This window comes from Drosophila ananassae, chromosome XL (genome assembly GCF_017639315.1).
Source record: "Drosophila ananassae strain 14024-0371.13 chromosome XL, ASM1763931v2, whole genome shotgun sequence".
Lineage (NCBI taxonomy): Eukaryota > Metazoa > Arthropoda > Insecta > Diptera > Drosophilidae > Drosophila > Drosophila ananassae.
This window is the reverse complement of record NC_057931.1, coordinates 7,629,269-7,653,598: the sequence shown is the minus strand read 5'-3', so window position 1 is coordinate 7,653,598 and position 24,330 is coordinate 7,629,269. Positions and strand designations below refer to the sequence as shown.

General features: G+C 49.5%; 2 protein-coding genes across 2 annotated transcripts; one reads left to right on the top strand and one right to left on the bottom strand.

Moving 5' to 3' along the window:
• On the top strand, nt 1-17,827 carry LOC6502126 (dynein axonemal heavy chain 6). The gene is made up of 27 exons (XM_001966124.4): nt 1-528; nt 666-1,314; nt 1,369-1,513; nt 1,572-1,922; nt 1,977-2,072; nt 4,739-4,869; nt 4,925-5,499; nt 5,563-5,973; nt 6,031-6,421; nt 6,484-6,760; nt 6,815-7,429; nt 7,495-7,947; nt 8,019-8,842; nt 8,911-9,505; nt 9,569-9,718; nt 9,781-10,627; nt 10,684-11,079; nt 11,140-11,319; nt 11,573-12,025; nt 12,087-12,436; nt 12,498-12,639; nt 12,703-13,706; nt 13,765-13,945; nt 14,006-14,757; nt 14,815-15,883; nt 15,944-16,414; nt 16,492-17,827. Exons 1-27 carry the CDS (start codon nt 85-87, stop codon nt 16,846-16,848), a joined length of 12,309 nt encoding a protein of 4,102 aa, XP_001966160.3. The 5' UTR covers nt 1-84; the 3' UTR covers nt 16,849-17,827.
• Nucleotides 17,645-24,032, bottom strand: LOC6502281 (xenotropic and polytropic retrovirus receptor 1). Its single transcript, XM_032453507.2, has 7 exons — nt 23,758-24,032; nt 20,565-20,719; nt 20,100-20,498; nt 18,770-19,745; nt 18,543-18,712; nt 18,348-18,481; nt 17,645-18,285 (listed from the first exon to the last, which is right to left on the bottom strand). Exons 2-7 carry the CDS (start codon nt 20,631-20,633, stop codon nt 18,009-18,011), a joined length of 2,025 nt encoding a protein of 674 aa, XP_032309398.1. The 5' UTR covers nt 20,634-20,719; nt 23,758-24,032; the 3' UTR covers nt 17,645-18,008.
• Nucleotides 24,033-24,330: the final 298 nt, after the last annotated feature.

Below are 24,330 nucleotides of genomic sequence, written 5' to 3'. Positions count from 1 at the left end.
AAACCGGAAAAGCCCCAGCTGTCAGTCGGTGCGAAACCGATCAAAACATAACCCACATACTACTACAGTCCATAAAGCCCGGAAATGTCCAGCCGGGATTCCGATGACGAGGAGGATGAGGACCGGATCTTTGGCAGAGAAGATGGCCTTCGTGTCAGCGGCGGAGGCGGCGACGGCGACGGCGGTGGTAGCGGAGATGGAATTGAAATCGGAAGACGACTCCGAAGCGGAAATGGTATCGAACTCACAGACCGGAAGAGGCGTGTAAAGCGGAAGTCGAAGACGAGAAGGAGCGATGCTGGGGGCTCCGGCGGAATGACGGATCGGGACAGTGAAATAAACACCCCACGAATGACCAACGACGACCGAGCCAGCGGGATGTCCATGGAGCGGTTGGGTAGCGATGCTACGGGATTGGGGGATCGGGCCAGCGACAATCTGGATGGCAGTATCGGAGGTCCTTCGCCGGGCGATGGTGAGCGGAGTGGTGGGAAGCAGAAGAAGACCAAACACCGACTCAACTTCCAGGTAGGTAACCGATTCTTTGCCACTAGAATTCTCAACTGGTTCTAGGCCAGTTATCGAAATAATCGTCACTAATAGTGATGCGGTGTTTCCGATAACACAATCGATTAAAACGCTAATATATATTGTTATCCTTTTAGAGCACCAAAAACACTACGATAGTTGGAGGAAAATCTCGCAATCCTAGTTCCACAAAAATCACCACCGGAGCCTCACTCATTCCGGATCTAAATCTGGTGATTAATCGGATGCGCAACATGCCCGACGACTCCTTCGTCTACATGGACTACATGCTGCCCCACGACAGTGAATACTTTACGCCGTACAGTCTCCGATTGGTGGAGTACCGGGACCTGAACACCTACGAACCCTTCTACACCGTGACCCGGCATGGTGTCACCTTCTGGCACTGCTCGGAGAACTTCTTCACGCCTCTGGATCAATGGCAGCAGGAGTTCGAACAGTTCCTGAGCATCATCCAGATACGATCCTTTTCCATTTTTCGACTCTGGAAGGGATTCAAGGTGTGGGAGAAGACGATCAAGTGGCGGAAACTGAACGAAGCCCGGGACTTTTTGCAAAATAATCTATTTATCGTAATTCCACAATTGGCGAAAGCGATTCTACGAATGCGAAGTGATATCGTTCAAATGGAACGTTTGAATTTTGTGAATGTCAGCAATGTTGAGAACTGGCATCCTTTCTACTTCCTGGAGACACATATGCGAATTTACGAGCAATTGCACAGGATATTTACAGATTTTCGGGAATTTATTGGCAAAACTATATGTGAGTTATGAAGATATTTATTATTTTGAATAAATACTTAAATTTTTTTTTAAGTTCGAGCTTGTACGGATGCCATTCAGGCTCGTGGCTTTTATCCTGACGATGAGATCAACTATTATCCTTCGCTGAAAAAAATGCGAGAGGCTCACAGTTTTATGGACAGGGCACGAAAAAGGGCCTTCTGTAAAACGCTTACAAAGTAAGGAGATCTAAAGATAGTTTTTAAAGAGTATTTTAATTAAATTTTCTATAAATAGCTTCCTAACTTATTGCGACATGATGGTCTACCAGATGCTATATCGTATAACTATCAAGAGTTTTGCGGATCTGGCCTGGGCCTTTGAGGTCCATGACGAGGTTGGTCCTTCGGAGGCGGATATCAGCAAACACGAGCGTGTCGATAAGAAAATCGAAAAGCCACGTCCGCCGGATAAGCCACAGAGTCCTTTCTTCTTGGCCATGTTGCGTCTATTGCCGGATCGGATCGATGTGGAACCATCGGAGGATGTCATCAGGATAATATTCCAGCGTATTACAGGCCTGATATTGGAGACAGTGCTCGAGATTCATCCATTTACCACGGATCCTTTCTTTACGCAATATACACAGTGGGTTTTTTATATTTTTTGTTGGTATTTTGGTCCTTAAGATCCTTTATTTAGGCCCTCCATTATGGGTCGCCAGGAGGAAGTGCTTTACGAAGGAGCCCCAGATCTGCACTATTTGTTAAGAGCTGACATTAAGTTTCAATATAATCGGTAAGAACTTTTAAGATATTTTAATTACACTAAGATTTTCAGTAGCTTTTAAATATAAAATATATGAAATATGAAATATGAGCCATAAAACCAATATCTTCATCAATTCTCATCCGATTCTCAAGCGGAATACCTTAATCGATTTGTGGATCGATTCCCCGTCGTTCTGCATCAAAATCCTGACACAAAATATTTTTTAAATTTTTTTCAACATTTTGTGGGGCGACCCCTTGTAAAATCCGGGATCTCCCCATCTGGCCAAGGATAATAGCTATATCTCAGCCAATTCTCAAGCGGTATACCTTAATCGATTTGTGGATCGATTCCCCGTCGTTCTGCATCAAAATCCTGACACAAAATATTTTTTCAATTTTTTTCAACATTTTGTGGGGCGACCCCATGTAAAATCCGGGATCTCCCCATCTGGCCCAGGATAATAGCTATATCTCAGCCAATTCTCATCCGATTCTCAAGCGGAAGACCTTAATCGATTTGTGGATCCATTCCCCGTCGTTCTGCATCAAAATCCTGACACAAAATATTTTTCCAATTTTTTTCAAGATTTTGTGGGGCTACCCCTTGTAAAATCCGGGATTTCCCCATCTGGCCCAGGACAATAGCTATATCTCAGCCAATTCCCATCCGATTCTCAAGCGGAAGGCCTTAATCGATTTGTGGATCCATTCCCCGTCGTTCTGCATCAAAATCCTGACACAAAATATTTTTTCATTTTTTTCAAGATTTTGTGGGGCGACCCCTTGTAAAATCCGGGATTTCCCCATCTGGCCCAGGACAATAGCTATATCTCAGCCAATTCCCATCCGATTCTCAAGCGGAAGGCCTTAATCGATTTGTGGATCCATTCCCCGTCGTTCTGCATCAAAATCCTGACACAAAATATTTTTCCAATTTTTTTCAAGATTTTGTGGGGCTACCCCTTGTAAAATCCGGGATTTCCCCATCTGGCCCAGGACAATAGCTATATCTCAGCCAATTCCCATCCGATTCTCAAGCGGAAGACCTTAATCGATTTGTGGATCGATTCCCCGTCGTTCTGCATCAAAATCCTGACACAAAATATTTTTTAAATTTTTTTCAACATTTTGTGGGGCGACCCCTTGTAAAATCCGGGATCTCCCCATCTGGCCAAGGACAATAGCTATATCTCAGCCAATTCCCATCCGATTCTCAAGCGGAATACCTTAATCGATTTGTGGATCGATTCCCCGTCGTTCTGCATCAAAATCCTGACACAAAATATTTTTTCAATTTTTTTCAACATTTTTTGGGGCTACCCCTTGTAAAATCCGGGATTTCCCCATCTGGCCCAGGACAATAGCTATATCTCAGCCAATTCCCATCCGATTCTCAAGCGGAATACCTTAATCGATTTGTGGATCGATTCCCCGTCGTTCTGCATCAAAATCCTGACACAAAATATTTTTTAAATTTTTTTCAACATTTTGTGGGGCGACCCCTTGTAAAATCCGGGATCTCCCCATCTGGCCCAGGACAATAGCTATATCTTAGCCAATTCCCATCCGATTCTCAAGCGGAAGACCTTAATCGATTTGTGGGTCGATTCCCCGTCGTTCTGCATCAAAATCCTGACACAAAATATTTTTTAAATTTTTTTCAACATTTTGTGGGGCTACCCCTTGTAAAATCCGGGATTTCCCCATCTGGCCCAGGACAATAGCTATATCTCAGCCAATTCCCATCCGATTCTCAAGCGGAAGACCTTAATCGATTTGTGGATCGATTCCCCGTCGTTCTGCATCAAAATCCTGACACAAAATATTTTTTAAATTTTTTTCAACATTTTGTGGGGCGACCCCTTGTAAAATCCGGGATCTCCCCATCTGGCCAAGGACAATAGCTATATCTCAGCCAATTCCCATCCGATTCTCAAGCGGAATACCTTAATCGATTTGTGGATCGATTCCCCGTCGTTCTGCATCAAAATCCTGACACAAAATATTTTTTAAATTTTTTTCAACATTTTGTGGGGCGACCCCTTGTAAAATCCGGGATCTCCCCATCTGGCCCAGGACAATAGCTATATCTCAGCCAATTCCCATCCGATTCTCAAGCGGAAGACCTTAATCGATTTGTGGGTCGATTCCCCGTCGTTCTGCATCAAAATCCTGACACAAAATATTTTTTAAATTTTTTTCAACATTTTGTGGGGCGACCCCTTGTAAAATCCGGGATCTCCCCATCTGGCCAAGGACAATAGCTATATCTCAGCCAATTCCCATCCGATTCTCAAGCGGAATACTTTAATCGATTTGTGGATCGATTCCCCGTCGTTCTGCATCAAAATCCTGACACAAAATATTTTTTCAATTTTTTTCAAGATTTTGTGGGGCGACCCCTTTCTCATCCGATTTGGGATCAGAATAACTTTAAATAAATATCCCTGTCAGTATTATATATAAGGCTTATAATGCCATCTCTGTCCGCCATTTTTCTTTTTTGAAGTATTGTGGTAGCACTGTCCGATAACTTTGATCGATATCACTTATCGAGCGCCAAAATGGCGTTGCTTTTTAAAAGCTTCTTGCAATATGATTTTTTCAATGAAAAAGCCAAGGAAATTGAAGTTTATTTGGGAATATAATTAAATTTATTTATTTATCCCGTAATGTCTTTGTTTCCTTCAGGAAAAACATGTTTGTTCTGATTCGCCGAGCTTACGAAAGAGCTCGTCTCTACACGATGAGATTCCACAGCATTCGGGAGAACTTCGAAGTGGACAATAGCACAGATCCCACAGTTCTAAACACAGAGAGAGGTGAGTCAGAATATAGGATTAAAAGGATATTCCATAACCTCTATTATCCTTCTAGACCTGGAACTCCTGCGTGCCTACTGCGATCGATACTGCAACAATGTCCGGGCCCTGGACGGCATCCTGGAGTACATCTACTTGGGTCTACTGAAGCTAACCCAGACGAACTTCAAGGAGACAGTGACTCCGGTCTGCTCCCGCCTCCAGAACATCCTGGCCACCTATTTGCCCAAGCTGGCCGAGGAGGAGACGACGCGACTGTACGAGGAGGCCCAGGACTTTTATGGCAGGATATGCTACGAACCGCACGAAACCCTCGAGATTGTGGCGCATATTCGGTTCCTGGACACTTGCGACTCCGAGCTGGACGATATCTTCAAGGGCATTGACTACGTCCATGACTTGCTGCTGATTATCAAGGACTTTAGCATACCCATCGACGATGAGTCCAAGGAGGACTACATGGACACCGAGGACTACCTGAACCGGACGCGGGAGACGCTGGCGGAGATCAAGGAGAAGCGGCAGGAGTTCATCAATCGCCTGGAGGACGCCATGCAGGACGATATTGCCCAGTTGAAGGAGGAGATCCACGAAGTGGCCATCATGGCACTGGAGCCCTGGCTATTGGATGTGAGTATCTAGAGAAAGACTTGAGGAAATCCCAGAAATATCCTGACATTATCCTACTTACAGGCCAAATCCAACCGTCATACTGTGACGACTAAGCTGGACATGATGCTGGATCGGTTGAATGGATGTCGAGAGCGGGCTGATGAGTTCCTCGGCTATCAGAAGGAGTTCCAGATCGATCTGACCATGTACGAGGAGATGGCCTCCGGCTTCTACGACATCCGGATGCGACAGAATCTCTACAGGACTCAGACCGAGTGGGAGGAGTCCCTGGCCGAGTGGATAGCGGCGGACTTCAATACCCTGAACGTCGCCGATATGTTGGATCTGAACGCCAAGACCATCAAGAACTGCCTCCAGTTTGCCAAGTACCTGCCGGAGAACAACATAGTGCCCGTGCTCCACGCCTCGGCGGAGGCGTTCAAGGAGAAGCTACCAGTCATTGGCTACCTAAGAAATCCCAACCTGAGAGCTGTAAGTGGACACACCAGATCCTAATCCTAAAGCTCATGCTCCTCCCCCTCTTTGTAGCGCCACTGGACGGAGATCGAGGACCTGCTGAACCGGAAGTTCTTCCAGGAGAAGGACATCATCATCCAGACGTACGAGGACGTGCATGCCTTTGACGACTTGGCCATCGGTGAGGCACTCATGCAGATCTCCTCGCAGGCCACCGGCGAAGTCCAACTGGAGAACATGCTGAAGGCGATAGAGACCATTTGGAAGGAGACGGAGCTCTCCATTGTGTCGCATCACGACGCCAAGGATGTGTTCATCCTGGCGGGCACCGAGGAGCTGCAGGCCGTCCTCGACGACTCCAATGTGAACATAAACACGATAGCTGCCTCCAAGTTCGTGGGTCCCATCAAGGGCAAGGTGGACGAATGGATCACAGCCATGGACCAGTTTGCCAAGACCTTCGGTGGGCATGCCTCTTATGAGTAGTCCCTGGAGTACCTAGCATCTAATACCTTTGTCTTGCAGAATCCTGGATGGACTGCCAGGGAGCTTGGATCTACCTGGAGGCCATCTTCGCCTCGGCGGACATCCAGCGCCAGCTGCCCCACGAGGCCAAGATGTTCTTCACCGTCGACAAGAGCTTCAAGGAGACGGTCCGGCAGGCCAAGAAGGTGGCCCTCGCCCTGCCCACCATGTCCAGCGTGGACGTCTACAAGACTCTCGTGGAGAACAATCGTCTCCTGGACCTGATATCCCGTGGACTGGAGGCCTATTTGGAGGTGAAGCGAGTGGTGTTCCCAAGGTATGAGGTGCCCCTCCTAATTGGACAGTAATTTTAAAAGCAAATCCTTGACAGATTCTATTTCCTCTCCAATGACGAACTGCTGGAGATCCTGGCCCAGACCCGGATACCCCAGGCTGTGCAGCCGCATCTGCGCAAGTGCTTCGACGCCATCTACCGGCTGGAGTTCGGCCAGAAGGAGGGCGGCGACGGCAAGATGGTGGCCACCAACGACATCATCGCCTTCCTGTCGCCCGAGGGCGAGAAACTGCAGTTCGGGAAGGGCCTGAAGGCGCGCGGCGCCGTCGAGGAGTGGCTCTCCAAGGTGGAGGAGGCGATGTTCGTGTCCGTCAAGCGGTACATGCGCTTCGGCTATCAGTGCTATCCGGCCAAGGAGCGGGAGGACTGGTTCCAGGATCATCCCAATCAGGTGGTGCTCACCGTCTCCCAGGTGCAGTGGGCGGCCGACATCCATCGGATCTACGAGGGCAAGGAGCGGAATCCCCTCAACATCCTAGAGAAGATGGCCAAGTTCGAGATGAAGTGCCTGAAGGATCTGGGGGCACTGGCCGCTCTGACCAGGAAGAGCATCAGCTCCCTTCTGAGGAAGATCCTGTGCGCGCTGATCACCATCGATGTGCATGCCAAGGACTCGGTGCACATGCTCATCGAGAAGGAGGTGGCCAAGCCGTAAGTAACTGACATTTCTGGAGAGGATTAACCAGACAACTAATTAATAAACTGATCCCTTTCAGGACGGACTTCAACTGGCTGAAGATGTTGCGCTTCTACTGGGCAGATGAAACGGAAACGGTCTACTCCCGGATGGCGGCGGCCAACATTCCGTACTACTACGAGTACCTGGGGGCCGGCGGTGTCCTGGTGCTGACACCCCTGACGGATCGCTGCTACCTGTGCCTGATGGGCGCCTTCCAGATGGACTTGGGCGGCGCTCCGGCCGGACCAGCCGGCACGGGGAAGACAGAGACCACCAAGGATTTGGCCAAGGCTCTGGCCAAGCAGTGCGTCGTCTTCAACTGCTCCGACGGCCTGGACTACAAGATGATGGGTCGCTTCTTCTCGGGCCTGGCCCAGTGCGGAGCCTGGTGCTGCTTCGACGAGTTCAACCGCATAGACATCGAGGTGCTGTCCGTGATTGCCCAGCAACTGATCACCATCCGGACGGCCAAGGCGATGAAGGTGAAGCGGTGAGTCCTCCTCCTCCTCCTCCTCCTCCTCCTGGTCATCAGCACCTGACTAATCCCCCACCCTTTGATAGCTTCATCTTCGAGGGACGCGAGATCAAGATCAATCGCTCCTGCTGCGTCTTCATCACCATGAATCCCGGCTACGCCGGACGAACTGAGCTGCCGGACAACCTGAAGGCCCTCTTCCGACCCATCTCCATGATGGTGCCGGACTACGCCCTCATCTCCGAGGTCATCCTGTACTCGGAGGGCTTCGAGGACCCCAAAATCCTGGCCAGGAAGATGGTGCAGATGTACCAGCTCTGCAGCCAGCAGCTCAGCCAGCAGAACCACTACGATTTCGGTATGCGAGCCGTCAAGTCCGTCCTGGTGATGGCCGGAGCCTTGAAGCGCGCCTCCCCGAATCAGCGCGAGGACATCACCCTGATTGCCGCGCTCCGGGACTCCAACATTCCCAAGTTCTTGGCGGACGATGCGGTGCTCTTCCGGGGCATCCTCAGCGATCTGTTTCCGGGCGTGGAGCTGCCCGACTCCGAGCACCCCCACCTGGAGGTCAGTCTGCGACTGGGACTCCGCAACAAGTTCCTGCAGCCGGTGCCCACCACCATCCGGAAGTGCCTCCAGCTGTACGAGACGATGTGCGTCCGCTGGGGAGTGATGTTGGTGGGCCCGACGGGAGGCGGCAAGTCCGTGGTCCTGCACGCCTTGGAGTTCGCCCTGTCGCACCTGTTCGAGAACGAGATCCAGGACCCGAACTTCCGCCCGGTGGTCATCCAGACCATGAATCCCAAGGCGGTGACCATGAACGAGCTGTACGGCTATGTGGATGCCAAGACGCTGGAGTGGCAGGACGGTCTGCTGGGATTGGCGGTGCGAACTGCCACCTTGGTGGAGGGTGAGTCATCTTCATACTGTAGCCAGTGCCTCCCTTAATCCTCTAAAGAAATTCATGCCCATTTCCAGATGAAATCCATCAGTGGATCATGTGCGATGGGCCGGTGGACGCCGTGTGGATTGAGAATCTGAACACGGTGCTGGACGACAACAAGATGCTCTGTCTGGCCAACTCGGAGCGCATCAAGCTGACCGCCTGGATTCACATGCTCTTCGAGGTGCAGGACCTGCTCCAGGCCTCCCCCGCCACCGTCTCCCGCTGCGGAATGGTCTACGTCGATCCCGGTGACCTCGGCTGGATCCCCCTGATCGATACCTGGCGGGAAGTGGACATGGGCAAGAAACTGCCAGCTCCTATGGCCGATTTCCTGTACCAGCTCTTCATCGGTTACTTCGACAAGGCCCTGAAGATCGAGCGGAAGCGGGCGGTGTACACCATCCACCAGGTGCTCGGCTCCAAGGTGCGACTGTGCTGCAACCTGACCTCGTCCCAGCTGGAGGCCGTCAACTGGAAGACGATGGGCGAGGAGCCGTCCAAGGAGCTGCTCACCAAGATCTTCGCCTGGACGGTGCTCTGGGCGATCGCCTCCAACCTGAAGGATGCCGAGAAGGTGTCCTTCGAGGAGCAGTGGAGCAAGGCCATGAGCCAGCATCCCAATATGAAGTAGTGTCTTCTCATCCTTTTTTATTTTTTAAATTATTTTTTAACTAATTTTTTATTTTTTAGACTTCCGAAGCTCTCCATGTGGAACTACCGGATAGATCTGGAGAAGCAGGACTGGGGCACCTGGAACCAGATCATGCAGAAGTTCCACTTCGATCCGGAGATCTCCTACTACGACATGCAAGTGCCCACCGTGGACACCACCAAATACGGGTGAGCTAGGGGCTAATCCTTCCCAGAATCTTGTCCTTTAAAGTCCATCCCTTTTCCCTCAGCTATGTGGCGGATTTGCTCTTCAAGAGGAACATGCCGGTGATGGTCACCGGGGACACGGGAGTGGGCAAGACGGTGCTGGCCATCAGCTGTATGAAGCGGCTGCAGAGCGAGGGCAAGGTCATCCCCGTCATCCTGAACTTCTCCGCCCAGACGAGCAGCGTCCGCACCCAGGAGATGATCGAGGGGCCGCTGGAGAAGCGGAAGAGGACCCAGCTGGGTGCTCCGGTGGGCAAGACGGTGATCGTCTTCATCGACGACGTGAACATGCCCAAACTGGACACCTATGGCGCCCAGCCGGCCATCGAGCTGCTGCGCCAGTTCCTCGACTTCACGGGCTTCTACGACCGGGAGAAGCTCTTCTGGAAGGAGATCCTGGACGTGGTGCTGGGCTGTGCCTGCGCCCCGCCCGGCGGTGGCCGGAATCCCCTAACACCCCGTTTCGTCCGGCACTTTGCCCTGTTCTCGCTGCCGAAGCCCAACGAGGAGACCCTCACCCAGATCTTCAATGGCATCCTGCGCGGCTTCCTGCAGACCTTCTCCGCCTCCATCCGCGCCCTCTCCGAGCCGATGGTGAACGCCTGTGTGGACGTCTACATGCGGGTGGCCAACGTGATGCTGCCGACTCCCGACCGATCCCACTACATCTTCAACTTGCGGGATCTGTCCAAGTGCATCCAGGGGATCCTGCAGGCCAGCAACCTCCACTACAACCAGGAGAGCCAGATCCTGAGGCTGTTCTACCACGAGACCACCCGCGTCTTCCACGATCGGCTGATCAACCAGGACGACAAGAATCTCTTCAAGAGGCTCATGAAGGACGTCTGCATGGATCACTTTCATCGCCAGGTGAGGATCGTCCTTCCATGTCCTGTATAGTCTCTATAATCTTTCCCTCCTTTCAGGTGATTGGGGATGACGAGCCGGAGATCCTGTTCGGGGACTTCATGGTCTTCGGAAAGCCCAAGAACGAGAGGATCTACGACGAGATCAAGGACCACACCAAGCTGGAGAGCGTGCTGAACGACTACATCGTGGACTACAACTCCATAGCCGTGGGGAAGGGCATGAAGCTGATCCTCTTCCAGGACGCCATGGAGCATACGGTGCGGCTGGCGCGTCTCCTGCGGAGCGATCGGGGCAACGGTCTCCTGGTGGGTGTGGCCGGCATGGGCAAGCAGTCCCTCACCCGACTGGCCTCCCACGTCAACGAGTACAACTGCTGGCAGATCGAGATGAGGCGGAACTACGACCTCAATGCCTTCCACGAGGATCTGCGAGTTCTCTACAGGATTGCAGGGGTAACTAGTCTTCCACTTTGTTTCCAAGGACTATCTCTCTATCTCATGGTGTGTCCTTAGATCGATAACCAGCCTGTGACCTTCCTGCTGATCGACAGCCAGATTGTGGAGGAGGAGTTCCTGGAGGACATCAACAACATCCTCAACTCCGGCGAGGTTCCCAATCTCTTCGAGGGCGACGAGTACGAGAAGATCATTCTGGATGCCCGCGATGCCTGCAATGAGAATAGGAAGGATGAGGTGGGTGGGGGTCAGGAGGGAGCTATAGGATAGGGTTAGGGGAGGACACATCCTTATGGTCCTAGAGGACTCATCATCTTCTTAAAAGAGACTTCCCTCTAGACACTTTATTCTAAATGTAAGATTTTTAGGGAAATCTTTAAAGAAGTCTGATTTCTCTCAAGGATTGGATGGCATTAGGATCTAAATTCCTCTATTTTTTAACTAATTCCTGTTTAAAAATAGTCTTCATTTTAATATTTTATCATTAAAGCCCTGCAACCGGGACGAGATCTACAAATACTTCATCAACCGCGTGAGGAACAACCTCCACGTGGTCATGTCGATGAGTCCTGTGGGTGACGCCTTCCGACGGAGATGCCGCATGTTCCCATCGCTGGTCAACTGCACGACCATCGACTGGTTCACCAGCTGGCCCACTGAGGCCCTCTACTCGGTGGCCCTCGGGCTGCTGAACAAGATCGCCCCCAAGATGGAGGACCGGGTGGCCCTCGCCAGCACCACGGTGTTCATGCACAAGACGGTGGAGGACGCCTCGGTGCGGTTCTACAAGGAGATGAAGAGGCACTACTACACCACCCCCAGCAGCTACCTGGAGCTGCTGAAGCTCTACCAGAACCTCCTCAAGCTCAAGAACATGGAGATCATCGCCAAGAGGAAGCGCATCGCCAACGGACTCAACAAGTTGCTGGAAACCAACGAAGTGGTAGGTATCCTTGCTCCTTTTGTAGAAGATTTCTTTAGGGGATTGCCCTCTCCTCCCGCAGATCGCTGTCATGGGCAAGGAACTGGAGGTGATGGTGCCCCAGCTGGACGAGAAGTCCGCGCTGATGAAGTCCCTGGTGGATAACCTGACCAAGGAGACCAAACAGGCGGACGCTGTGAAGCAGAGCGTCATGGAGGACGAGACGAATGCCAAGGAGAAGGCGGCGGTGGCCCAGGCCATATCCGAGGACGCCAGCAAGGACCTGGAGATAGCCATGCCGGCGCTGCGCGAGGCGGAGGATGCCCTCAAGGGCCTCACCAAGGCGGACATCAATGAGCTGAAGTCCTTCACGACTCCCCCCGCCCTGGTGCAGTTCTGCATGGAGGCGGTCTGCATCCTACTGGGTGCCAAGTGAGTTTCCAGGACTCTCCATCCTCCTCCTTGTGAACTAATCTGTATCCCCTCCCCGTAGACCCACCTGGGCCTCGGCCAAGGCCATCATGGCGGACATCAACTTCATCAAGCGGCTCTTCGAGTACGACAAGGAGCACATGAAGGAGGACACCCTGAAGAAGGTGAAGAAGTACATCGACCACAAGGACTTTGTCCCAGCGGTATGTGTCGCTTAGAGGAGTACCTCATCCCCCTAATCCTAACGAGCCATCCCATTCCTACAGAAATTCGAGAAGGTCTCCAAGGTGGCCAAGTCGGTGAGCATGTGGGTGATAGCCATGGACAAGTTCTCCAAGGTCTACAAGGTGGTGGAGCCGAAGATCAAGCGCAAGGAGGCCGCCGAGGCGGAGCTCAAGGAGGTGATGACCGTCCTCCGGCAGAAGCAGAAGGAGCTGGCCGCCGTCGAGGCCAAGATCCAGGCGCTGCGCGACAGCCTCGAGGAGAAGCAGCGCGAGTTCCAGGTGATCCAGGACAATGTGGATCTCACCTACGGCCGGATCAATCGGGCCGGCCGCCTCACCTCCGCCCTGTCCGACGAGCAGGTGCGCTGGCGGGAAACCGTCAAGTCGCTGACAGGCGACCTGGCCTGTGTCCCCGGTGATGTCCTGGTGGCCGCCGCCTGTGTCGCCTATCTGGGCGCCTTCTCCCACGAGTACCGGCGCGACATGAGCGCCCTGTGGGTGACCAAGTGCCGGGAGTACAAGATCCCCTCCAGCGGCGACTTCAATCTGCTGAAGGTGCTCGGCGATCCCTACGAGATGCGACAGTGGAACGTCGACGGCCTGCCCAAGGACAACATATCCATTGAGAACGGCATCTATGCCACCAGGGCGCTCCGCTGGGCCCTCATGATCGATCCCCAGGAGCAGGCCAATCGCTGGATCCGGAACATGGAGGGCGGCAACAACCTCCAGGTGATCAAGATGACCGATCCGAGCATGATGCGGGTCCTGGAGAACAGTGTCCGGCAGGGATATCCCGTCCTGTTGGAGGAAATCAACGAGACGATCGATCCATCGCTGCGCCCGATCCTCCAGCGGGAGACGTACAAGTTCGAGGGTCGGGTGTACCTGAAGCTGGGCGACCAGGTCATCGACTACGACGACAACTTCAAGCTCTACATGACCACCAAGCTGCCCAATCCCCACTACCTGCCCGAGGTCTGCATCAACGTGACGCTGGTGAACTTCCTGGTGACGGAGAGCGGTCTCGAGGATCAGCTCCTGGCGTGGGTATCTTCTTACTTTTCATCCTGGAAGTTGATCCTTCAACCTCTTCCTTTTCAGGGACATTGTGGCCATCGAACTGCCCGCCATGGAGATCCAACGCAACGATCTCGTCGTGAAGATCAACGCCGACAAGCAGCAGCTGCTGGCTCTGGAGGACAAGGTCCTGAAGCTGCTCTTCAACTCCGAGGGCAACATCCTGGACGATGAGGAGCTGGTGGAGACCCTCAACGATGCCAAGGTGGGCTTAAGGAGTTCCTAGATCCATTATTCTGATTATATTCCCTCCGATCTCTTCCAGGAAACCTCTCTCATCATCGCCGCCCGTCTGATAGACACCGAGGAGACGGAGAAGATTATTACGGCATCCCGGGAACGCTACCGCATCCTGGCATCGCGCGGCGCCATCCTCTACTTTGTGGTGGCCGGCCTGGCCGAGATCGATCCCATGTACCAGTACAGCCTTAAGTACTTCACGCAGGTCTTCTGCAATGTCCTGCGACTGGACCATCCCGTCCAGACGGTGGAGGTGCGGATAGCCAACCTGATGGTGGACGAACTGAAGGCCATATTCGACAACATATCGAGGGGCCTGTTCGAGAACCACAAGATCATCTTCAGCTTCCTGCTGGCCCTGTCCGTGGAGCGGCAGGAGAAGCGGGTCACCGACGAGGAGTTCAACTTCCTGACCCGCGGCGCCGTCGGCAATATCCGGCCGAAGAAGATGCCGCCGAACCTGAAGCTCAGCCAGATGCAGTGGGACACGTGCATCTATCTGGAGGACAACTTCCCGGACGTCTTCTCCGGCTTCACCAACGACCTGGACAAGCCCTTCTTCCTCCAGCTGATGGACAATCGGGAGGAGTTCGACTTTGCGGGAACGAATCAGCCGCCGACGGACAAATGGAACAAGCGGCTGAGGATCTTCAGCAAGCTGATGTTCGTCGCCGTCTTCCGGAAGCCCAGATTCCTCCTCAACATCGTCTGCTATCTGAACGCCACCGTGGGGAAGTACTTTACGGAAGCGGGAGCCGGAACTCAGCTCAGCACGGTGTAAGATGTCCAGATATCCTCTTCCCTTCCAGAGATTCTAATTGGTATCCTTTCCAGCTACCTGGACACTTCAGCGATTACTCCACTGATCTTTGTCCTGTCCACCGGATCGGATCCCATGTCCAGCTTCCTGAAGTTCACCACCCAGATGCAGTTCACGGACAAGTACTACTCCATATCCCTGGGCCAGGGCCAGGGTCCGCTGGCGGAGAACCTCATCGAGAAGAGTCTGAGACTGGGCCACTGGGTGTTCCTGCAGAACTGCCATCTGGCCACGTCCTTTATGCAGACTCTGGAGACTATTGTCCGCAACCTGACCCTGGGCATCACCAAAGCGAATCCCGAGTTCCGGCTCTATCTCTCCTCCATGCCGATAGCCACGTTCCCCATTAGCGTCCTCCAGAACTCGGTGAAGATCACCAACGAGCCGCCCAAGGGCATCAAGGCGAACGTGATGGGCGCTCTGGCCGATCTCAAGCCGGACTTCTTCGAGCAGCACATCCAGAACGGGAACTGGCGGGCCATCGTCTTCGGGCTCTGTATGTTCCATGCGGTGCTCCTGGAGAGGCGGAAGTTCGGGCCACTGGGATGGAACATCACCTACGAGTTCAGCGAGAGCGATCGGGACTGCGGCCTGAAGACGCTGGACTTCTTCATCGATCGGGAGGTGGCCGAGGACATACCCTGGGAGGCGATACTCTACATCAACGGGGAGATCACGTGGGGCGGTCGGGTCACCGACTACTGGGATCTGCGCTGTCTCCGCACCATCCTCATGATCTTCTCCTCCAAGCGGATCATCCATCCGGAGTACAAGTACTGTCGCGGCGAGAGCAACTATCGGGATCCGAGGAAGAAGACCCTGGTGGAGTATGCCACGTTTGTGCAGAACTTCCCGGTGCTGGAGGATCCGGAGATCTTTGGCATGAACCAGAACGCCAACATCGTCTTCCAGACGAAGGAGACGGACTTCTTCATTAGCACTTTGCTGCTGGGCCAGCCCAGGTCGGCGGCCGACGAGGGCCAGGCGGCGGAGAACGAGATCGCCCAGCAGGTGATAGCCAGGATCCAGAAGGCCCTGGTCACGAAGATTCAACGGGAGCCTCTCCACGACACCCTCTCGGTGGTAAGTAGTGGAGTTATCCCCACGAGGAGACCCAAACTGTATCCTTTTATGTCCTTCCAGCTGGACAGCAAGGGCCAGGTGCCATCGCTCACCATCGTGCTCGTCCAGGAGATCGATCGGTTCAACATCTCGCTGGGAATCATCCACGACAGCCTGGCGAACCTGTCCAAGGCCATCAAGGGTCTGGTGGTGATGTCCGAGGAGCTGGAGAACGTCTTCAAGGCGCTGCTGGCCAACCTGGTGCCGGCATCCTGGGCCAAGCGGAGCTTCCTGTCCATCAAGCCGCTGCCGAGCTACATCGCTGACTTCCAGCGGCGGATCGACTTCATCCAACAGTGGGCGGAGAACGGAGCACCGCGCTCCTACTGGATCAGCGGCTTCTTCTTCCCCCAGTCCTTCCTCACCGGCATCCTGCAGACCTACGCCCGTCGCCGGATCTTGCCCATCGACTCCCTCAAGATAGACTTTGAAATAGTGGAGAAGGAGCTCGTCCAGCAGGACTTCTTCGAGATGCACACGAGCAACAAGAGCGTGAGTTGGATGACTCCCTCCTATCCCTACCTCTAGACTATCCCTAATCCCTATTGAATCTCCCCTCCTGTTCCCAGGACGCTAAGCTGTATGGCAATCTGCCGGAGTGCACGGACGCCGTCATCCACGTGCACGGGATCTTCATCGAGGCGGCCCGCTGGGACCTGAGCAAGGGCGGACTGTGTGACGCCAACTTCGGGGAGCTCTACACCAGGCTGCCGGTGGTGAAGTTCAAGCCCTGCCTGGAGATGTCCCCCCAGATCCGGTACGAGGCGCCCCTCTACAAGACCCAGCAGCGATCCGGTGTCCTCTCCACCACCGGCCACTCCACCAACTTCATACTCTCCGTTCTGCTGAAGAGCAACAACGATCCCGAGTTCTGGATAATGCGCGGCACGGCCCTGGTCTCCGGTGTCAGGGAGAACGTGTCCTAGGAGTAGAATCGGAGGAGAATCCTTTTTTCTTTTTTTTTCTTTTTGGTTTATACTTTTAAGGCGTCTTTATTTTGTTATCATGCGGAGGAGGAGGAGGAGAGAGTTTACATTACATTGAGGCTTCTGCTTGGTGTATGTGGGTGTGTGGGTCCTGGACCAGTGTCCTGGTCTAAGGATACTCTACAAGTGTATGTATAAGGAGGGGCCTGTCACAAGCCCCCCATTTTGTGCAAAAATTTTATGGCAAAGAATTGACATGAAAAGTCTTTCCATTTAGATGGAATATATATCTGACAAAAAGGACTAATCCTAGGGGTATATTACATATATATATTCTACACAGATCTCATACAGATCCTGTAGAGATATATCTTCTATATAGATGGTATACAACGTTGAACGTTTCGAGTCGAAAACTACATCTAATTATTGGATTTTTTTACAAAATTCTCAGCACACACCGCACATACTTATGTACAATTTTTGTTTTAATTTCAGTTCAAGTTTTTAAGTTTTTAGTTTATAATTTATAGCACAGTCTGTAGATATATCAGAGATATATATGGTATATCAGGCGGAAACTAGGATATAGAAACAGATATAGGAATGTGGTTGGAAGAGCTGCAGGTTCTGTCTTTTTTTTTCTGTTTTTTTTTTCGCCTTTTTTAAGTACTAATACTGCCGTTCTAAGGATAACAGGATAACAGGATAAGGGTTAAGGGTTAAAGGTTACAGTTAACAGTTAGCAGTTTAGGGGTTAAGGGTTCAGAGGTTAAGAGTTCAATAAAGGCATAGGTTTTGGTCTTTTTTGTTGCTTCTTGTTAGTTAACCGCATCGATTGGAATGCTAAAAAAAAAACAATCTTATGGACTAATTATTGCTCCTCGACTTTAAGTACTTAGTTACTAAATATACAAAAAATTAGCTAAACAACGCACACAAAAAACATTACAAATTAAAGATTACAGATTACAGATTACAGATTACAAATTAAGAAAAAAAATTAATTACGATAGTGGTTTTAGTTTCTGTTTCAGTTTCGGTTTCTGTTTCAGTTTCCTCAAGTCGTATCGCAAAATCGCTGAATATATAGTAGATATATATGTATAGGAAGCACTGAGGCAACGACCAGGACGACCAGGAGGACGACGATGGCGATCCTACAACTTTTTACTATCGATATCCAGCCGGAGATCGGGCATGGAGCCGCGCGGCTGCAACAGACTCCGCTTCTCCGGATCCTTGATCTTCTTCGGCTTTGGCCGGTTGGTCTTCGTATAGCGATTGATGACGCCATCGCCCTCGTCCATCATCCGCAGGATCAGGGCCTGATCGGAGGAGTCCAGCGGTGCTATCGAGATGTCGCGCACGGCTCGGAACTTGCCGCAGTTGTTGAGATGTTCGTTCTCCAGTCGGAAGAAGTTCCAAACGAATCGACTGGAAATAGAGGATAACTTAGTCCTTCTGGGGATTGGAATAAAAGAAATTTGAAAACCCACCGGAACACCTCTAGGATGCCCGTGATTGAGGTCATTATGTCGCTGCTAACTATCTTCATTTCGGTGAGGTAGAAGGACAGCACCCAGATGAACCGCAGCGCCAGGTCCTCCACGATGGCAAAGTAGTAGAAGCCCTGGGGGATTAGGGAAAGGATTAACATTGTGGAACCTTGGAAGGATCATCCCTTAACCCACCGTCGAGGAGTAGACAACCTCCTCGCGCAGGAAGGTGTTCTCGCCGGCATTCTTGTCGAAGAGACCCCAATCCATCTTGATGTCCCAGGTGTAGGCGTAGCAGGAGGACACAATGGAGGCGATGATCCACAGCCAGGTGTAGGGATTGTCGAAAGTGCTGGCGTAGTGAGCTGGAAATGGAGGACAATTAGTTTCCAATCAAGAGAGGATGGGAAAAGTGAACTCACAGCTGTAGAAACTCTTGAGAGTGGCGAAGATCACCACCATGAAGGTCGTGGAGTACTTCCCGGCATTCACCAGATGAGGGAATGCCTCTCTGGAGTCCCTGTATCGCCGCAGGCACTGGGCGAACCGGAACCAGGCCGGCAAACAGTTCACTATCGGCCGGATGATGAAGTCCTTCTCCATGCAGATGGAGGCGTCGCGTGCCTCCGTCCAGTTGCCGTTCGTGAAGTAGAAACAGATGAGGTATTCAAAGTCCAGTATGGCCGTCACCAGCGAGTTCAGCTGATCGCCCAGCCAGAAATCGGCGAAGCCCACATGGAAGAACGGCGCCGCCAAACAACGTCCCGTAATCCTCCACAGCCAGAACCTGGCGTCGTGATGGAGCACATGGAAGGGATTGGCCAGGAAGAGGACCATGATCAGGGTGAGTGTCAGGGGATTGATGAAGGCCGGAATGGCCAGACTGGCGCTGTACAGGTAGCTCAGCATGCTCAGAGTCCACACCACACCGAAGATGGCCGCCAACTCCATGAGATGCTGCTCGGAGAGGTGATTCCGCGGATCCAGCTCGAAGATCAGGACATGATTCACGCCCGACGACCGCCAGCCGTAGATATTGACGCCGATGAGGAAGATGAACTCGATGATGAGCAGCGGACCGCGATATAGCCGGAAGGTGACCTTCAGATTCTCGCCGCTAATCTCGTGGAAGATCGCCGACAGCACCACCACGATGCCCAGGACGATGAAGCTGCCGGAGAAGAGGCCCACCTTGAAGGTCGTCCACGGGCTCTGCTGCTCGCCGAGGGGTGGAACTCTCAACCGTTTCATGGCCCGCTGCCGGTCGCCTCCTTCCAGCTCCCCGGTGACGGTGGTCTCTGTCTCGTTGATGATGTTGTCGATGTCCTTGTTGGTGAAGAAGTGCGACGCCTCCACATACTCCTGTCGCCACTTGGCGCCGCTATCCACACGCAGCAGCTGAGGAGGGAGGTGGAGATTATAATTCATCCTCTTTTTATTAGAAAATTAAGATACGAGTTCTGGATAGGAACCTTCAACTATTCCCTATTAGTCCTATGACTAGAAGCTCCATGGAGCAGCGTAAACCCCCCCTTCCATCGGACTGATTAGCCCCTGACATGATTCATCCAAAAACTGACCAGAAAAGTATAAATTTCCTTCAAGATAAGAACTCTAGACTCTATTTGAAATATAAATAATATTCCATGGTATTTGCGCTTCCAGACACCATCTAATGCCATCTAATCCCTCCCAGACGAGGTCAAGGTTCCTATGCAGAGATCATAAATAATCCGGAGATCCCTTCCCCACCTTATCGTGCTTCTTGAGTATTTTCCGGAAACCGGTATGATTCAGATTCTGGTAGTTCTGGAGCAGGATCAGACTGAGATAGAACTCGCTGAAGGCCAACTTGAGCTCCCGGGCCTTCCTCTCCGGCAGAGCGGCATTCTTCTTCTGGCCCTTGGACTTCTTGGCACTCCGCTCGGACTCCTCCAGCGAGGTCTTCAGCTCGGCGTTCAGAGTGGCGAACTTGCGAGTGGCCTCCGCCAGCTTCTCCGAGTAGAATGTGTTGATCTTCTTCAGCTCCTTGTCGCAGTAGTGGAAGAAATTCTCATCGAAGTTGGCAAAGTGCCGTTTCAGGACATCATCCTCCACACTCTCCACCGACGGCGCCTCCTCCACGGCCAAGTACAGCATGGCTTTCATTTCCTTTTTTTGAGAAAAAGATAGGATATAGTTAGTCTATGGTTTGGAGATAGAGATCCAAAGTATCACCTCATAGTTGATGTATTGTTTCCGCCATTCGGGCGTTATGTGCGCCGACAGGTGCTCGGCGAACTTCATGGCGGGAAGCTACTGTTCCTAGAGGCCACCACCAGTTCAGATCAGTCCGGATCCGTTCCGTTGATCGGCGCTGCACTGAAGCGCAACTGAAACAATAAATGGATCAAGGTTAAAAAAATACAAAATAATTTATCGTAAAAATGAAATAAAAACTTAAACTCTCCACACCCCTTCCTCGTTTATCAGAAGTTCTGCTCCCTCTGCTCCCATAGACCCCCGGGAATGACGTATATTTTGAAATATGACTCACAATCCAAAACAAACAAAAGTATCATCTTCTCCGACTGGGGATCTGGGAATGAATGACTCCCACAGAGTATCGGATTCTGCTCCATTCTCGACTCTAAAACTCTATGAATCAATGGCTCTATGGCTCTATGGAACTGGTTAATGGCTAATCGAATGCAGTGGCAGGTGCCACGGATCGAATAGAGTGACTAGTGGGTCCAATCGGGGTATCGGGTAATACGATATGGATCGTAAAGTAGAAGCTACTTCGGGGAGTTACTGTGGGAGTCTGTTGTCTGTTTTCTTAGCCGTCGGTGGGATCTACAATATATAGTTTCTGGATCTAGAAACAGCTGTAATTTCACTATTCTTTTACTGATAGATAGATCTCTTACAAATAAAAGATATATCTTCTATAAGTAAGAGTCAAGAACTTACCATATTCTTTAAAAAAAAAAAAAGAAACTAAAGAAATCTTGAATATAATACATTTTCTTAGACTCCCCTTTAAGAGATTTTTAGACTAGTTTCTATAGGGTTAACCCCTTTATTTTTATTGTACTCCCACCCCACTCTCCTCCGTCCACTGATAAAGCCGTAATATAACAATTATTGGGGCTGGTGGCAACCGACAGCAGACTCTTTACAGAATCTACGATATATCTCATTAACAAGGCCCGCATAACAAGTTAAGCAAATTGGAAAATTTTTTTAGCCCAGCCTGTGGATACAACAGATACCAGTATATAGCAGATACAAAGATACAAAGATACAGATACTGAGATATAGAGATACAAAGATGGGAGAACTGTAATCAATTTCACAAATATTTGTTGTCGCCATGGGTTTTAATTTAATTTTATTATTATACTACCCCTTTTTTCTCTCTTTTTTTTCTTCTATATAATTTTTTTATATTTTTTACAAAGAAAACTTCCGCTACACTTGCAAAAAAAATGCTTGGAAACTGGTTTTATTGACAGCCTTGTTCGGAATTCGATGGAAAGAGATTACACTGACAGGCCCTGAGATAAAGATATTAACAGAAATACATATATTTGTTATCATTTTTGGGTTTTGCTTTCTAATCTTTATCAAATGTCAGTATTTTCTGGCTATTCTATAGAGTTCTTTAGATTTTGGAACTATTTTTAATAAAAGAATCAAATATTTCCCAAAAACTAAAAGATTTCCAAAGATTTCTGTTTATTTTCAGCATTTTCTAGCACTTTTTCCTATCGAAATCAATCGATATTAATCGTTTTGATAGAATGACTGATTTTTCTGTTAAATAAATTCAATAAATCAACTTCAAGGCCTTAAAATCACATATTTTCTTCAATCAACCTACATTTTATATTATAAATATGTTAAACAAACATCAATAACTTCTTATTTATCGCCAACAATCGATATAAATCGATATATTGTATACCCTTTTATAGATTATTTATTTAATTTTCTTCAAATTCTAGTACTTTGGACTAAATAATACTATTTATTGCAATCGAAATTAATCGATATTAATCGTTTTACAAAAATAATCAAATTTTTTATTAAATTAATCCAAAAAAGGCAATAATGGCTTTTAAATAAATAGTTTTCCTAATCAACTAACACTTTCTGTCTTAAAAATACCCAGAAAAACACCAATAACTTCTTGTTTATCGACAACAATCGATATAAATCGATATCTATTACACCCCTCTCTAGATTATTTGTTTTTAGTGTAAACCCCTTGAAAGAATGGCCAATACCTGGACGATAATTGATGACAGGGTCAGTGGGTGGTTGGGTTGTTGGTTCTTATGTGTGTGTTTGTTGTTTAAAAGGGTGGGTGTGGTGTTCTGACCGCCCCGGCGGTCAATTAACGTCAACTATTTGGACTAAATATAGATCGCTTTGGTGATTGATTAGAGCCGGACCCGGTACCGATTGGCCGGACAATTGGAATCATAATGGATTAGATCGAGAGGAGCTCTGATCGATGGGATGTTCCAAGCCCTATAGAGTCCCCTATCGCTCCGATCGCTCCGTCGCTTATCAGTTCACAGATTTCTCTTCTGTAGTTTAATTAGCACTGATAACAGAAACAGTTAGTTTTCTCATAAAAAACACATGTGAGGGGCCAACAAAAAACAGAAACAGAAACAAAAACAATAGCTGCTGACACATAAAGTGGAGCTCCATAATCGCCGCGACACCGGAGCGGCACACGTAGACGCAAATATTTGATCAATAAAATGGGAAATAAGAGTGTTGATTCAAGACCTTTAACCCCTTAGGGGGTGACTACTATATCTTTTTAAAAAATAAAATTATTTTTAATTATTTATTAAGTATATTTTAATGAGAAAGATAAACAAAGATATGCAAGAATTAAATTCTATTAACCCTTTATTTATTTTTGAAACCCTTGACCAACATAAACTATTTATTTTTAGATTGTTTTTTTTAAAAGAAAAGAAAAGAAAAGTAAAAAAAGAATATTTCTCATTATATTATTTAAACAAAGATAAAAGACAAAGAGCTTAAATATATATTTAAAAACTAATAAAAAAAAAATAGAAATAATACTTGTTTTTTAACTTTCTTTATTAAAAAGAATACAAACAAAGAACCTTATTTTTGGATGATTATTTTTGGTGTTTTGTTTTTTTTTGGCACCAAAAAAAAAGGGTTAAAGGCAGAGCGCCAGCGCAGCGCTGGCGGCGAGAACGCGTCTTGTGATTTCTGTTTCGTCTCTCGCCCCGCCCGCCAAGCCAATTGAGAGTCAAGGGATTGGAATTGGAATTGAAGCAAACGATCAAACGAGGCGCAATTGAAGGCGAAAGCCAAGTCTGAGATTAGCGGATGCAGAGGCGAAATTATTTTTCAATTACATAAAATTACATACATATGCGCTGCTGCTGCGCTGCTAACTGCACTGCCAACTGCACTGCCAACTGCACTGCACAATTCCAAACACTGCTATTTCGAGGCTTATTTTGGCATCTCTCTGGCTAAAACACTGGCCATTAGCGATTGTCAACAATCGCTGATTTGTTAAGTACACGGCTTATCACAGAACTGAGAAACGGGAAGGCGAATAAAAACGCGCACCCGCCGCCAAGCGAACGAAAATCACGAATATCAGTCGAGGGCAAACGCGAAACAACAACAAAGAAACCAAACACTTGAACCTTTTTGAGCACTGTAACGCGCCACTTTGCTTTCAGTGTTGATCAGTGTCTTTATATAGATGTTAAAAGCCCTTTAACAGAGTGTTAAAGGTTTAAAAAATAATATTTAAGGCTCTCTATAAATAAAATTTCAAATATTCAACTCAGTTTTAGTCTAACATTCTAACTGTTAACCCTCAGATAACAGAGAATAATGATCTTAACAGTACAGTAAATATTAGTCATGTTATGTAAATTTTATATTTTCTAAGTATATTTAGTTATAATAAGAAATAAGCTAATATTTT